General features: G+C 54.7%; 1 protein-coding gene across 1 annotated transcript; it reads left to right on the top strand.

Moving 5' to 3' along the window:
* LOC111150010 (CD248 molecule) lies at window positions 1-2,596 on the top strand. The gene has a single exon (XM_022507322.1). It carries the CDS (start codon window positions 1-3, stop codon window positions 2,314-2,316), a length of 2,316 nt encoding a protein of 771 aa, XP_022363030.1. The 3' UTR covers window positions 2,317-2,596.
* The last annotated feature ends 12,091 nt before the right edge of the window (window positions 2,597-14,687 follow it).

Raw genomic sequence — 14,687 nt, forward strand, 5'->3', positions numbered from 1 at the left:
ATGCTGCTGCGCCTGCTGCTGGCCTGGGCGGCCGCGGTGCCCACGCTGGGCCAGGCCCCCTGGGCGGCCGAGCCCCGGGCCATCTGCGGCCCCGGCCGCTGCTACGCGCTCTTCCCTCGGCGCCGCACCTTCCTGGAGGCCTGGCGGGCCTGCCGCGAGCTGGGGGGCGACCTGGCCACGCCGCGAACCCCCGAGGAGGCCCGGCGTGTGGACAGCCTGGTGGGCTCGGGCCCGGCCGGCCAGCTGCTGTGGATCGGCCTGCAGCGGCAGGCCCGCCAGTGCCAACCCCAGCGCCCGCTGCGAGGCTTCACGTGGACCACGGGAGACCAGGACACGGCCTTCACCAACTGGGCCCAGCTGGCCACAGGAGGGCCCTGCCCAGCCCAGCGCTGCGCCGCCCTTGAGGCAAGCGGCGAGCATCGCTGGCTCGAGGGCTCGTGCACGCTGGCCGTCGACGGCTACCTGTGCCAGTTCGGCTTCGAGGGCTCCTGCCCCGCGCTGCCGGACGAGGCGGGCCAGGCAGGCCCGGCGGTCTACACCACACCCTTCCACCTGGTGTCTACCGAGTTTGAGTGGCTGCCCTTCGGCTCCGTGGCAGCCGTGCCGTGCCAGGCTGGCAGAGAAGCGTCCCTGCTCTGCGTGAAGCAGCCCGATGGTGGCGTGGGCTGGTCTCGGGCCGGGCCCTTGTGCCCAGCGCCCGGCTGCGGCCCGGACAACGGGGGCTGCGAACACGAGTGCGTGGAGGAGGTGGACGGCCGCGTGTCCTGTCGCTGCACTGAGGGCTTCCGGCTGGCGGCGGATGGGCAGAGCTGTGAGGACCCCTGTGCCCAGGCTCCGTGTGAACAGCAGTGTGAGCCCGGCGGGCCGCAGGGCTATAGCTGTCACTGTCGCCTGGGTTTCCGGCCGGCCGAGGACGAACCGCACCGCTGCGTGGACACAGATGAGTGCCAGATCGCTGGCGTGTGCCAGCAAATGTGTGTCAACTACGTCGGTGGTTTTGAGTGCTACTGCAGGGAGGGCCACGAGCTCGAGGCTGACGGCATCAGCTGCAGCCCGGCTGGGGCCATGGGAGCCCACACTGCCCAGGACCTAGGGGACGAGCTGCTTGATAATGGGGAGGACGAAGAGGATGAACATGAGGCCTGGGATACCTTTGATGGCAGCTGGACGGAGGTGCCTGGGATCCCGTGGATGGAGGCCACGCAGCCGCCTGACTTTGGCCTGGCCTACAGACCTAGTTTCCCAGAGGAGGGAGAGCATCCGATGCCCTACCTGGACCCCACCTGGCCACCCCCGCTTAGTGCTCCCAGGGTCCCCTACCACTCCTCGGTGCTCTCTGTCACCCGACCCGTGGTGGTCTCTGCCACACGCCCCACACTGCCTTCTGCCCACCGGCCCCCTATCATCTCTGCCACACGCCCACCCTGGGCCCCTGCCCCCGAGCCCCCCATGATCCCTGCCAGGCATCCAGTTTTGCCTCCTAACCACCAGTTCCCCATGATCTCAGCCAACCATCCAGATTTGCCCTCTGCCTACCAACCCCCCATTATCTCTGCCACTCGCCCAGCACAGCCTCCACCTCACCAGCCCCCAATTATCTCAGCCAAATATCCTGAACTGTCTCCTGTGTTTCCAGACACCCCAGTCACTGATACCCAGACCACGGCTCATGTGCTTCAGATCCCTGCTAACCACACTCCTCTGGGTACCACTTCCGGGGGCCATCAATCCCTTGTCACCCCAGATGTCCCGGTCCTCCAAGGCCAGGCCACCCACCTTCCCATTACCTCGACTGTCCAGCCCCCTCTGACCACTACCTCCAGACCCCCTGTGCTCACTGCCCATCAAGTTCCTGGGTCTCCTGCTGGGCAGCCCCCAGCCCCCCACACTTCTCTCACCTCAGAGCCCCCCCAGAGCCCCACTAACCAGACCTCATTCACCAGCCCTACACACCCCCATTCCAAACCCCCACAAGTCCCAAGGGAGGGTGCCCGGGACGCTAAGGTGGCCCCATGGCTGCCCTCAGCAGCCCCCACAGCAGCCCCGACAGCCCTGGGGGACTCCAGTCCGGCAGGCCACAGCCGGAGGGATGACCGGTGGCTGCTGGTGGCACTCCTAGTACCCACATGTGTCTTCTTGGTGGTCCTACTCGCATTGGGCATCGTGTACTGCACCCGCTGTGGTCCCCACGCACCCAACAAGCGAGTTACCGACTGCTATCGCTGGGTCACCCATGCTGGGAGCAAGGGCCCAACAGAACCAGTGCCCCACCGAGGCAGCCTCACAGGGGTGCAGACCTGCAGAACCAGCGTGTGATGGGGCGCAGCCCCCCCCCCTGCGGGGTGGGGGGAAGGTGCTTGCGTTGGACACATGGCCCAGGCTGCACCAGGGACCCACAGGGGCTGCCCAGCTGGACAAAGGGCTTCCTGCTCCCCCGGGCCCAGCCAGGATCCTCTTTTGGTCAACTACCAGACTAGACTCTTGGGAATTCCGCTCCCCGGCCCAGCACTCATGACAGAGGAGACGCCAAGGCTCCCAGGACCTCAGGGGGTGGGTGCTGGGGTCTTCTCCAATAAACGGGGTGCCAACCTCACCCAAAGTTCCTGACCCCCATTGATGTCTGAGGGGAGGGCCTGGGAGGACTCAGCAAAAAAGAGGGGACCTTCCTTCAGCTTGTGTGGGCCCCAAGGAAATAAGGTAAGACACCTTAAAGGAGGGTATGCTTCAGAGATTCTCTGGTAAACAGGAGCCCAGAGAGGGCAGAGCCTTGCCCAAGGTCACACAGCTAGCCCGGGAGTGGGAGTTTTGGCATGGAGAGAATTTCATATTTGTTTTTCTTTTTAGCAAAACTCCAAGCAAGTGGGGCTAAAAATGGGGGAGCGTTCTAGAACGAGGGCTTCTGATCAATGGCAGCCAAACTGGGATTTAGGAGTCAAAGTTAAGCTCTGGGTCTGGCAATTCTGGGGAGTGAGGGGTGAGCTTCTAACTGCATTCTGATACTTGCCATCCCACCCCCACAGGCTGCCCAGAAGTTGGCAGCTGGGGTCCAGGGTCACTCAAGGGAGCTGCCACTCCGCTGGGTTATAGGTGCTCTGAAGGTGCCTGTCCCTCCCTGCTCTGGGGAAGAGGTGGGAGTCACTGCCTAGCAGGCTGGGATGGGGAGAGCGCAGAACCTGGGGGAGACATCCCATATCCAGCTCCCTTGGCAGGCTTCTGAGCAAGGCTTGGGCTGCATTTTGCCCTTCTCCATGCGGGTGGTGCTGGGACAGAGAGAACCCAGGAGACCAGAGCTTGGGCAAGTTGCTCAATGCTAAGGTGTCCCATGAATCCAGAAGGGGATGGTCAAAGATCACAGCCTGCAGGAACCTGGCAAACTCTTTCATCCTGGGCTCACTGCCTTGGGGACGAGGAGAGGTGGGACCTGGGCGGGAGGGGAGGGGGGAGGCTCCGGTTCCCACTGCCTCTGTAATTTTTCAGTTGCAGTCTCCAAGGGACCTCTAATTAGGACGGAGCAGAACCACCACGACCACCCAGACAGGAGAGGAGGGGTGGCCTAGAGGCCCCTTCCTTACGGGTGCCCTATGCCACCCTCTAGCCGCAGGGCCTGGACCTGGGCCCGGCCGCAGGGGACCGGTAGAGGAGGGGTCAGAACTGGGGACGAACCGGGCGCCGTGGAGGGGGTGGAGGGAACGTTACGCACCGCCCCCGGGCCCCCGCTCTCATGTTCCCCTAACTCAAACCAGACGCCCCCGCCAGATCCTGCCTAAGCGTTTAACCTCAGAGAGGCCGCTGGAGAGATTCGATGCATGACAGTGGAGTCGCGGGGTGGCCTAGAGGCCTGAGTCTGAGAAGGAGGTGTGGGAGCAGCCTGGGGCGGGTAACAAAGCCTGCCAGGATGGCACAGTCTGGAGCTCCCTCCTGGGACCCTGGGCAGGGTATCCAGAGCGCCGTCAGGGCAGGAAGGAGTTAAATGCACTATTGTCGGAGGGAGGGGATGGGCGTGGGGAAGGGGGCCCAGAGCCGGCTCTTTGTCATCCCTTAATGAGCAACAGATGCGGAGCTGCGTGCGGGCCTAAACAGACTGCCTCCCAAGGCAGAACCCCCGCCTGCGCCCGGGCTGGGCTTTGCCCAGACCCGGAGCTGTGTCTTGGGCTCCGCCCACCGACCCTCAGACCCCTCCTCATCCAGGCGCGAACGTCGCCTGCAGGCAGATGCCGGCACTCTCCGACAGATCCCTCCTAGCTACGAGCCACGCCCACCCACTACTGTCAACGTGCCCCTCGGGAGTTCTTCAGAAGCACCGCCCACCAAAGCCACAGCCACGCCCCCTGCCAGCTCAGAGATTCTCCAAGAACTATTGCTCCGCCCCGGCCGAGGCAGTAACAATGGCCCCGCCCACCAGGGGGGTCATAAGCCCCGCCTCCTTAGGGCGGCTCGCACAGACTGGCAGTATCGGTTCCCGCTTCCAGAAAGTATGAACACTTTCCTCTCACGCCGCGTTGTGTGCCCCGCCTAACAGAACCACAAGCTCCGCCCCTCCTCGGAGCCCGAGACTCGGCTCACGAGTGCAGGAGAGCGCGCAGAGACCCCTCCTCTGTCCAGGAGAGCTGCGAACTCCGTCTTCCAGGAGCTTACGGGTTCCCCTTTAGCTCCTCTTCAGGCTCCGCCCCCAGTTACAAGTCCCGCCCACTCACAGCCGCTCAAATCGTAGGGCGGGCTCCAGGCCCGCCTCCCTTGGGAAAAGAGCTGCGCCCACGTCCGGCTAACACTTTCGCTTCTCACCGAGGTGATGGCCCACCTAGAGTCCTCGGGTCCGCCCACTGAGAATACCCACAAGCTCCACCCCTGACGATCCCTTAATCCCGCCCATCCAGAGCGCCCCTGGTTGGGGGCGTCGCACAAAAGCATCAGCCCACGCAGAGAGCGTAACCCTACCTCTTCTCTCAGGCTCCACCTACTGTGAATTCATAGCCACGCCTACCTGTAGGTTCCGCCTTCTCGGCTTTCCCGGGCCCGGGCCTCCCAAAGTCGCCGACCGCTTTCTGAATTTGCTCAGACTAGTGTGGATCCGAACTCCTCGTCCCTGACCAGGATACCCTTGAGGCCGGTCCTGGCACCCCGTCTCCTTCCCTACTCACGGTTTCCGGTCGTCTAGATTGTAGGTTCCCTGGAGGGAGCTCTGGGATGAGGTCGAGAGCCCGACGGGCGACGTGGAAGAATGGGCCTTTGGCGCCACCTGCCTTCGGCGCCCAGGCTTGCAGCCACCGGCCAGTCTCCCAAAGCACATTAGGGCTCAATAAATACTTGCTTAATTCATTAAATGTTTGTATTATTCCGTTTTGGCTGCTTCGGCAAATATTTGCTCTCAGGAAAAACAGCAGATCCACTCGCATGGGCCCTCTGTCGTATTTGGAAGACCCCAAGGGGCCTCTGTGAGCTGAAGCGGCCCCCCGCCAGCCTTTACAGCAGCTGGGGGGACTTTCGCTGTACCTTACCCACGAATCCTGTTTCCCAGGACCGAAAGCACAGACTCTCACCTGAATCCTTAAGGCTGGATCCTCCCCTCCCCCAGCTAGTGCTCCAAAGTGTGAACACCTTCCTTAGAGGGGTGCCTTTGGCAGGAGGGAGTGGGTTTGGGCTCACAGACCAAACTACGTTTGAAAATATTCACTACGTTTGAAAATATTCCCCTGCTCACTCCCACACTAGACGGGGGTTCCAGGAGTCAAGGACACTCCAGAGTTCGGTGTCAGGGGCGCAATGGAATGTTTTTCAAACATTACTGGGGCAGACTGGGGAGCTAAGGTTGAAGACGGGCAGCACTAACATCTACTGAGCTCCAGTAGGTACCAGCACCGCGCTGGACACCCTTCACTTTCTGCTTTAGGCATTTGGGGGTGGAGCGCCCCCCCCAACCAACCCCCACTGAACGGGAGTAGGGTTCGGTGCTAAATCGTAATGAAAATAATCGTCTCCTAGGGGCACCTGGGTGGCTCAGTGGTTAAGCCTCTGCCTTTAGCTCAGGTCACGATCTCAGGGTCCTGGGATCGAGTCCCGCATCGGGCTCTCTGCTCTGCAGGGAGCCTGCTTCCTCCTCTCTCTCTCTCTGCCTGCCTCTCTGCCCACTTGTGATCTCTCTCTGTCAAATAAATAAAAATCTTAAAAAAAAAAAATCGTCTCCCTCATCCTGTTCTAAGGGCTTTGCATGTATTTACCCACTTGAGGTCAAGAAGGACCTTGCAGTGAGGGCGGCTCTCACCATGATTTGCAGATGAGGAAGCTGAAGGCGCTTGCCTGAGTGCCTTGCGTGAACCCACCCACCCTACTTGACCAAGTTAGTAAGCGGAGGTTTGAACCCAGATGGATTCCATGATCTTCACCCCTAGAGCAGAGCCAGTCCATAATAATAGCCACATCTCAGATTAGGAAATGCCCACCTTCCAGGGGACTTGGGTTTTGTTTGTTTGTTTGTTTTGGTCAATACATTTTTATTTAAGGAATTTTATGTGATTCCTTCCACGCCCAATCACTTTAGTTCCTCCCAAGTCAGAATCATAATCTTCAAAATAGTCCTTTAAAAAGAACTGTTTAGGGGCGCCTGGGTGACTCAGTGGTTAAAGCCTCTGCCTTTGGCTCAGGTCATGATCTCAGGGTCCTGGGATCAAGTCCCACATTGGGCTCTCTGCTCAGCAGGGAGCCTGCCTCCTCCTCCTCTCTCTTTCTGCCTGCCTCTCTGCCTACTTGTGATCTGTCTGTCAAATAAATAAAAAAAAATCTTTAAAAAATAAAATAAAATAAAAAGAACTGTTTAATCCACAGTTGTCGGTGTCAGTCCACAATTCTTTTTAAATGATTTTATTTATTTATTCATTTATTTGAGAGAGAGAGAGCATGAGAGGGGGGAAGGTCAGAGGGAGAAGGGAGCCTGTCGCTTCACCAACTAAGCCACCCAGGCGCCCCAGTCCACAATCCTTCATGGTGGGCTTCTTTGATCTCCACTTGAATATGGACATACTTAAGAAATTCTGTACCTGTAATCTTTGGAATCCAATTTCTTTACTTTAGGGCCACATTCGGGGGCAGAGTAGATGGTTCCTTCTGGTTCTCAATTCCAGACACTCTCTAAACATGAATAATGTCAAATCATATTCATCCCTGAACTATCACACTCTGGAATTGTACAGATTATTGGGATATGCCAATACCTAAGATTGAAAATATTTGACTGCAGGGCACCTAGGTGGCTCTGTCCGTTAAGTGTTGAGCTCTGGGTTCCAGCTCAAGGTCAGAGTCTCATGAGTTGTGGGATCGAGCCCCCAGGGGAGACCCCTGTCCCCCCTCCACGCCTGTACCAGCTCTGGACTCCCCTGGAAGTCTGCTGGAAGATTCTCTCCCTTTGCCCCTCCCCCTACTCATGCATGCATGCTCTCTCTGTCTTTTAAAGAAAAAATGTGGTTTTTTTTTAAGATTTTATTTATTTTGTTTGGCAGACAGAGATCACAAGTAGGCAGAGAGGCAGGCAGAGAGAGAGGAAGGGAAGCAGGATCCCTGCTGAGCAGAGAGCCCAATGCGGGCTCGATGGGATCATGACCTGAGCCCAAGGCAGAGGCTTTAACCCACTGAGCCACCCAGGCGCCCCAAATAAAAAATATTTTTAAAAAGATAATAAAATATTTGGCAGGACTTTTGCACAGCTTCTAGATAGATGTCTTGTAGTTCTTTCCCATAGATCTAACACATAGTTCTGTGAATAAAGGAAACCACACATCTACATCTATGCTATGAGGCATTTCCAGCGATACAGGTCTACCGAAAAAGCCCCATGGGGTCGACCTCAACGGGGGGGGGCTGGCTTTCACAGAGGAGCCTGCAAGACATACACTCCCCTTGTGCTTTGATAATGCTGGTTACACAAAGCATTACCTGTGACTTTATGGGATCCGGGCGAGGGGTCCAGATGAGGGGTCCAGTCGAGGCTCAGTTTTAGGGCATCCGGCTGTGGCCAGCCTTTAGCATGGTTTTGGTGAGTTCAAGGATTTCTCCCTGGGAGGCCCCAGTGTGGTGCTCGATCTCATGACTCAGATGAGGACCTGGCCCAAAAATCAAGAGTCCGACGCTTAACAGACTGAGCCACCCAGGCACCCCAAAGAGGTACTTATATTTTAATACTTCAGTAGTTATTTGAAAGAATAATACACATACACTGAAAGATGGAAGAATATTTTTATTCTTAAGTAATCACAATCACTTGCTAGTGGGATGTGTGTGCCTGTTGCGTATTGCACAATTTCTCAAAACTTGGAACCAGATTGGACAGCGCCACTTTCATTTCCTGTTACACATTGACTCTCCCAATAGTACTTGCTTTTGATGGTGGCAGCTGCCAAAAACCCGGATTCACAGAGATATTATGTTATCAAAAGGAATGTGTGCAATCCAGTGGTAAAACTGTGAACTGCCTCGAGCTAGCAGTCTGAGAGATGTCCAGTATTTCTCTCAAAGTTTTATAGTATTTTGTGGCCTCCTGGGAGTTTGCCGCAGTGTGGCAGGCCCTACATCGAAGGAAGGGTCTTGTTAGACAGCTGGATCCACTTGGAGAGCAGGGAGGAAGGTTCGGGATTGGGAATGTCTACACCCCTTCCCCTCTCTCCTTTCTTTATGGCATGCAAAAGTCAGATTGGGAAGACGACGTCACATCTAGGATGGGTGATGGAAGCCAGGGAGGCAAAGAGCTTGCAAACCTGCAATTTGGGGCTACACCACCAGGCAGCCGAAAGGAACTATTCAGATCTTGACACATGGATTGTCTTAGGGGGTGCACAGGGAAAGGTGGGTTTTCTTGCTCTAACACAGACATCTGGTGGCAGCTTTTTCCAGAGGGTTCACTCTAGCCTGGACCTAACACTGACCCACACTACGAAGAGTCAGACTTTCTTTGGAATACTATGTAGGGAAGAATTGCAAGGCTTGGAGAAAAAGTCTATCCCACCCATGAGCTGCCCGGTCCACAGACTGGTACTTCGCCAGCCCCCAGTGATTCTCCACTCTCTGTGGCCCCTGAAAACAGGCTGATCAAAGGAGCCCCCAAAATGGATGAAATGGATGCTGCACCTGGATATTTTACAATTATCTTCCCACTTCAAGGTCCTTACCTTTGTTATTTTTAAAAAAGATTTCATTTATTTGACAGAGCGTGAGAGAGCACAAGCAGGGGGAGCTGCAGAGGGAGAGGGAGAAGCAGGCTCTCTCCACGAGCAGGGAGCCCATCATGGGGCTCGATCCCAGGACCCTAGGATCACAATCTGAGTTGAAGGCAGGTATTTAACCAACTAAGCCACCTGGGCACCCAAGTTTACTTTCTTTTTTTTTAAGATTTTATTTATCTATTTATTCGTGAGAGAGCAAGAGTGAGTGAGCATGAGCAGGGGGAGGGGAAGAGGGAGAAGCATGTTGTGCTTTTATTTTTTTTTAATATTTTATTTATTTATTTGACAGACAGAGAGATCACAAGTAGGCAGAGAGGCAGGCAGAGGGGGGGGGGGAAGCAGGCTCTTGGCTGAGCAGAGAGCCCGATGAGGGGCTCGATCCCAGGACCCTGAGATCATGACCTGAGCCGAAGGCAGAGGCTTAAACCACTGAGACACCCAGGCGCCCTGCATGTTCTGCTTTTATAACACGTACATTGAAATTCTTCTACTGAGGGGCACCTGGGTGGCTCAGTCGGTTGAGCGTCTGCCTTTGGCTCAGGTCATCTCAGGGTCCTGGGACTGAGCCCCGCATCAGGCTCCCTGCTCATCGGGAAGCCTGCTTCTCCCTCTCCCTTTGGCTGCCTCTCTGCCTGCTTGTGCTCGCTCTCTCTCTGTAAAGTAAAAAAAAACAAAAACACAAAAAAAAACTTTGAAATTCTTCTCCTGAAATAATTCAGTATTTTTATTTTGGTCTCTTTCATCTTACAAGTTTCAAAAATAGCAGTCAAAGAGAAGAAGAACATGCCTGTCTTTCAGAGTAGGACCCCGGGTTACTGAGAACCTTTTGATCTGGGCCTCAGCTGACGTTCCGGACAGAAACTCCTCTTTGGAGCGGATGCCGGACGTACGGCCTCTGGCCCATTGTGTGCCCTTATCAAGCTGGCCGGTCTGGCTTTCTTTCTTTCTGTGGAATCTGACTTCTAGGAGACTTCACCCAGCAGGGCAATAGTGCTCCGTGCCCGCCCTGACTCAGGGATGTGTCCAGTTTTGGGTTGGACGCCTGACCCTCCTCACGCTTTCCAGAAACACCCCAGCCACCTCAGCGATGACTTCCCTTGGGAGCTTCGGAGAAGAGATGGCAGCGTGGGTGACATAAGGGAGGGGATAAAACTCATGGAAAAGGCAGGGGCCAGCAAGCTGGGGGAAGCTCTTTGGGAGGCCAGGGGTCCTGGGCCTCAATTCATGGGGGAGACGCAAAACTTCATGGTGTGCTCTGGCTGGGAAGGCAGCTTGCGTTTCCCCAGGGGCCCTTCTTGGGTCCATTCATGTCCTTGGGATCGTAAGTCTCCACCTCAAACGAGGCCGAGTGAGGCAAGGCTCCTGTGGCTGGTCTGGGCTCTGGGCTAACTGAGTCTATGACTCCGTCCTCAGAACACGGTAACCCCGGATGTCGGAGGTGTCGGTAGGAGCTCAGCAGTCATTCACTTAGCACATACCGCCTGGACATCTATCGTGTGGCAGGCACTGTGCCTGTAATTTTGTGCTGGCTACTGGTGAAGCATGTGTCTGTTATTTGGAGTGTCTGTTCATAGTTAATAATAATACTAATAATACTAATACTGATGATGATTACAGCTAAATGTATTGACCGATTACTATACTGGGGCCCTGTGTTAGGCATGGTATTATATGATCTTACTCAGTCCTTATGATAACTGTCTGAAGTCAGTAGATTCGATTATTATCCTCCATTTGAGCTGAGAAGACTGAGACAGAGAGAGGGTAAGTGACTTACCCAGGGCCACTCAGGTCATACTGGCAGACTTTGTCTAACTCAAAGATCTACATCTGCGACCACCTGCCTCCCAGAGCTTTAGTGCTAATAGAAGAACAAATAATGCACTTGTACACACTTATGTAGAAATTAGTGCAAGGATTGCAGTGGGGTTGGTGGGGGATGGATTTAGACCATCAGGACTCGCACACAAGCTGAGCCCCCAGGGGTGAGAGGAGCAAGGGAAGAGTGAGGGGAAGGAAGAGATCTCCAGGACGTGGGACAGTGTGTGCCAAGACTTCGAGGCAGGAAGGAGCTGGCCCTGTTCTAGGGTCAGGCACCAGGTCCCTGTGGCTGGGGCTTTGTTAGGAAAGTGGGGCCTTGTATCAGCTCTCCAGTGCCTGCAACCCACTACCTCTAAGCTCAGTGTCATAAAACGACAAGGATTTCTTATTTCTCACCAATCAGCAATTTGGTCTGGGAACAGCCCGGTGATTCTTCTGCTAGTTGCACCCAGGGTCATTCTTGTGGCTGTCTATGGTGATCTGTGATTCAATTGGGTCAAACATATCCAAGATGGCCCCATTACCATATCTGGAAGCTGATGCTAATAACTAGCTCTTGACTGGGGGCCCTAGTCTTCCTGCATACAACCTGTCATCCATCAAGAGGTGAGGCTGACGACAGGGTGGTGGTCTCGGGGCTCCAAGACACCAAGGGTAGAAGTTGCGAGGCCTCTCAAGACCCAACCTCTCCAGGTGCAAACATCACATCCACCATGTTCTATTGGTCAAAGCAAGTCACGAGGCTGGCCCAGATTTAAAGAGTGGCGAGATAGATGCCATCTCTTGAGGGAAGGCTGTGAAGAATTTGGGGCCATATTTAAGCTATCCTGGGTCAGAGGGCCCCAGTAAATGACCTGAGCAGGTCGTTCTGCCCCCAGTTGGCCCACATCCAACACGTCACCACCTTCTCTCAAACCAACATCATGAAAGGGTTGGTGTTCATATTGTAGACCACTCTGTAGATGTCTATCAGTTAGGTGTGGCATTTGGCTCAGTGGCTGATTGCCTTTTTGAAGATAATCACCAGGATATCTCCTATCTGGCATCCAGTTGTACAATGTGATGTTGACAAGCTCCCGCTGAGATGTGGGTCTTCTATTTCCTCTCCTAGAAACTGGGTAGATTTTCTTAATAAACTTGACCAACAGAAAGGGGTAGAAGTGGCGTGTGTGGCTTCTAACGCTAGATCATAATGGGCAATAATAGCTTTTACCCTCATGATACACTTGTCCTTGGAACCAGCCACCATGTTATGAGGGAGCCCAAGCCACATGGGGAGAGGTCCTCTTTGGGTGTCCCAGTCAACAGACCTACTTAGGCCCTCAGCCATCAGCCAGCACCAACTGACTGCCCAACATATGAATTAATGAGACTTCAGATGATTCTGCCCCTGGCTTTAGAACCTTCCAGCAGAGGCCCTAGATGTCCCTAAGCAGAGTTTAAACCATCCCCGTTTGCCCTGTCTGAATTCTTGACCCACAGAAACCAGGAGGGATAATAATGATTATTGATGTTTTAAGCCACTAAGTTTTGGGGTAATTTGTTATGTGGTAGTAGATAACATAGGATGCCAGTAATAGGAACAAGGGTGGGGGGAACAGTAGCTTAAAACAAACTAGAAGTTTATTTCTCTTTTTTATTGAGAATCTGGAAGTAGGCAACCCAAGGATGATATGGAACCTCCTATGATGTCATCAGAAGCCCAGGGTCTTTTATCTTGTTGTTCTGCTAGCCTCAGCACAGGAGTACAGTTCTCAAGGTCACATCCTGATCCAACATTGCTGCTGGAGCTCCAACCATCACATCTGCATTCCAGGCTGAATGCAGGATGAAACAAGAGGACAGAACTAGCCTTCACGGATACTATTTCTTTTTCTTTTCTTTTTTTTTTAAGTAATTTTTTTAAAGATTTTATTTATTTATTTATCTGACAGACAGAGATCACAAGCAGGCAGAGAGGCAGGCAGAGAGAGGGAGGGAAGCAGGCTCCCTGCTGAGCAGAGAGCCTGATGTGGGGCTCGATCCCAGGACCCCGGGGTCATGACCTGAGCTGAAGGCAGAGGCTCTAACCCATTAAGCCACCCAGGCGCCCCACGGATACGATTTCTATTTCATGGAGCTGTCTTAAAAATCCTTTCCAACACCTTCTGCTTGTATCTCATACCCTAAAATTGAGTCACACCATCACACTATATATGCAGGGGAGGCTAGAAATGTTGCCTATTAGCTGGGCTCATTGCCATCTGAAGTAAAACTGGGGTTCTGTTGTTGAGAAGGAGAGCATGGTGGATCATAGCTAGCAGGTAGTTCGTGACTGTGCTGTTAGTGCAGGAATATGGAAAAAGGAGACCTTCTCTATGGGCAGAAGTTGGATCCAGTGAACCACGTCCCCCCCCCCCCCCCCCCCCCCCGCCGCCCCCAACACACACACACACACACACACACACACACACACACACACACACACTGTCCCTGCAGCCTCCTTAAATGCTTGGGTACCATAGTGTTTTCAAGTTGCTTCTGAACAAAGAGCCAACTTCACTTCCAAAGAAGCGAGGCAGCGACGTCCAGGGAAAGCTTTGGTCTAACACCTCCCTCCCCACATGGCCAGCAGGCAGCTGGACTTTGCCTAAAATTCTAAGAGGTGGTCCTGACCTCGTCACTTACCTGCGCAACCACGTTCGTGGATCCAGATTGCCCATCTTACAGACAATTTCTGAGGTTTGGTATTGAAGGTCTTACCAACTGTTTCACGGCTGTTGGCTTCTCCCTCCTCTTCACGCCTTGCTTCATGCCTTGCATCCAGGCCTTTGTGCAGGCAGCTCTCATGGCCCAGAAACCCCTCTGCCCTGACTCTGCCCGGGCGAATCCCACCCCTTCCCAGGACCCTTCTAGAGCCACTAGTCCTTCTGGTGCTTTTGCACAGATTAGAGAAGGGTGCCTTGGTGCAGGAGGGTACAGCTCCAAGTCGGGGCTGGAGGAGCCACCTACAGGTTGGCTTCCACCCACACTTGCCCTTCAGCCGGGTGCCCTGGCACAGTGAACATCCTGCACAGCCGCACATGGGAAGATGCCACTGCCAAGAGTAAGCGAGGCCCTTCCTTTGCCCTTGTTCTCGGTCTTCAGATCCCCTGTGCTGGCGTGGGGCTGGCTGTTTCCCACCCTGTGTCCTCCCACCGGCTCAGCACCCCCTCCCCCGAACACCAGTAGCCATTGGGGGCACTGAACTGGCACCACAGACCATAGCTCTTTCCTTCCACTCTGATCTCTTGGTCCTCAGCCTGCCCAGCCATGGAATGAAAATCCCCTCCGGGCTGGAAGATGGACCACTTAGACGATGTGTTAAAAGCGACCCAGATACCAGTTGGCCGGTGGGAGTCAGCTGCTCAGAGCAACTCAAACCTGGGTCTTGGGCCCTCGGCTGCTCAGGGTTGGGGGTTCCCTCTCAGCTTACCCTGTTCCTGGGAACACTGGAGCCCAACCCGGCATCCCCTTCCAGAACCAAGCATTGAATCACTGACCCCGGGTGGCCCATCGCACATGTAGTGCCCTTGGACACACCCCTTAGGAATGCACGTGAGAAGACCTTCCATTTCATACCTTTTTATTTTATCTGCATCTTCTCTGCCTCCTCCCTCCCCCACTGGCCCCTGAGAGGTG

Source organism: Enhydra lutris, unplaced genomic scaffold (assembly GCF_002288905.1).
Source record: "Enhydra lutris kenyoni isolate GAN:26980312 unplaced genomic scaffold, ASM228890v2 scaffoldscaffold22, whole genome shotgun sequence".
In the NCBI taxonomy this organism is placed as follows: domain Eukaryota; kingdom Metazoa; phylum Chordata; class Mammalia; order Carnivora; family Mustelidae; genus Enhydra; species Enhydra lutris.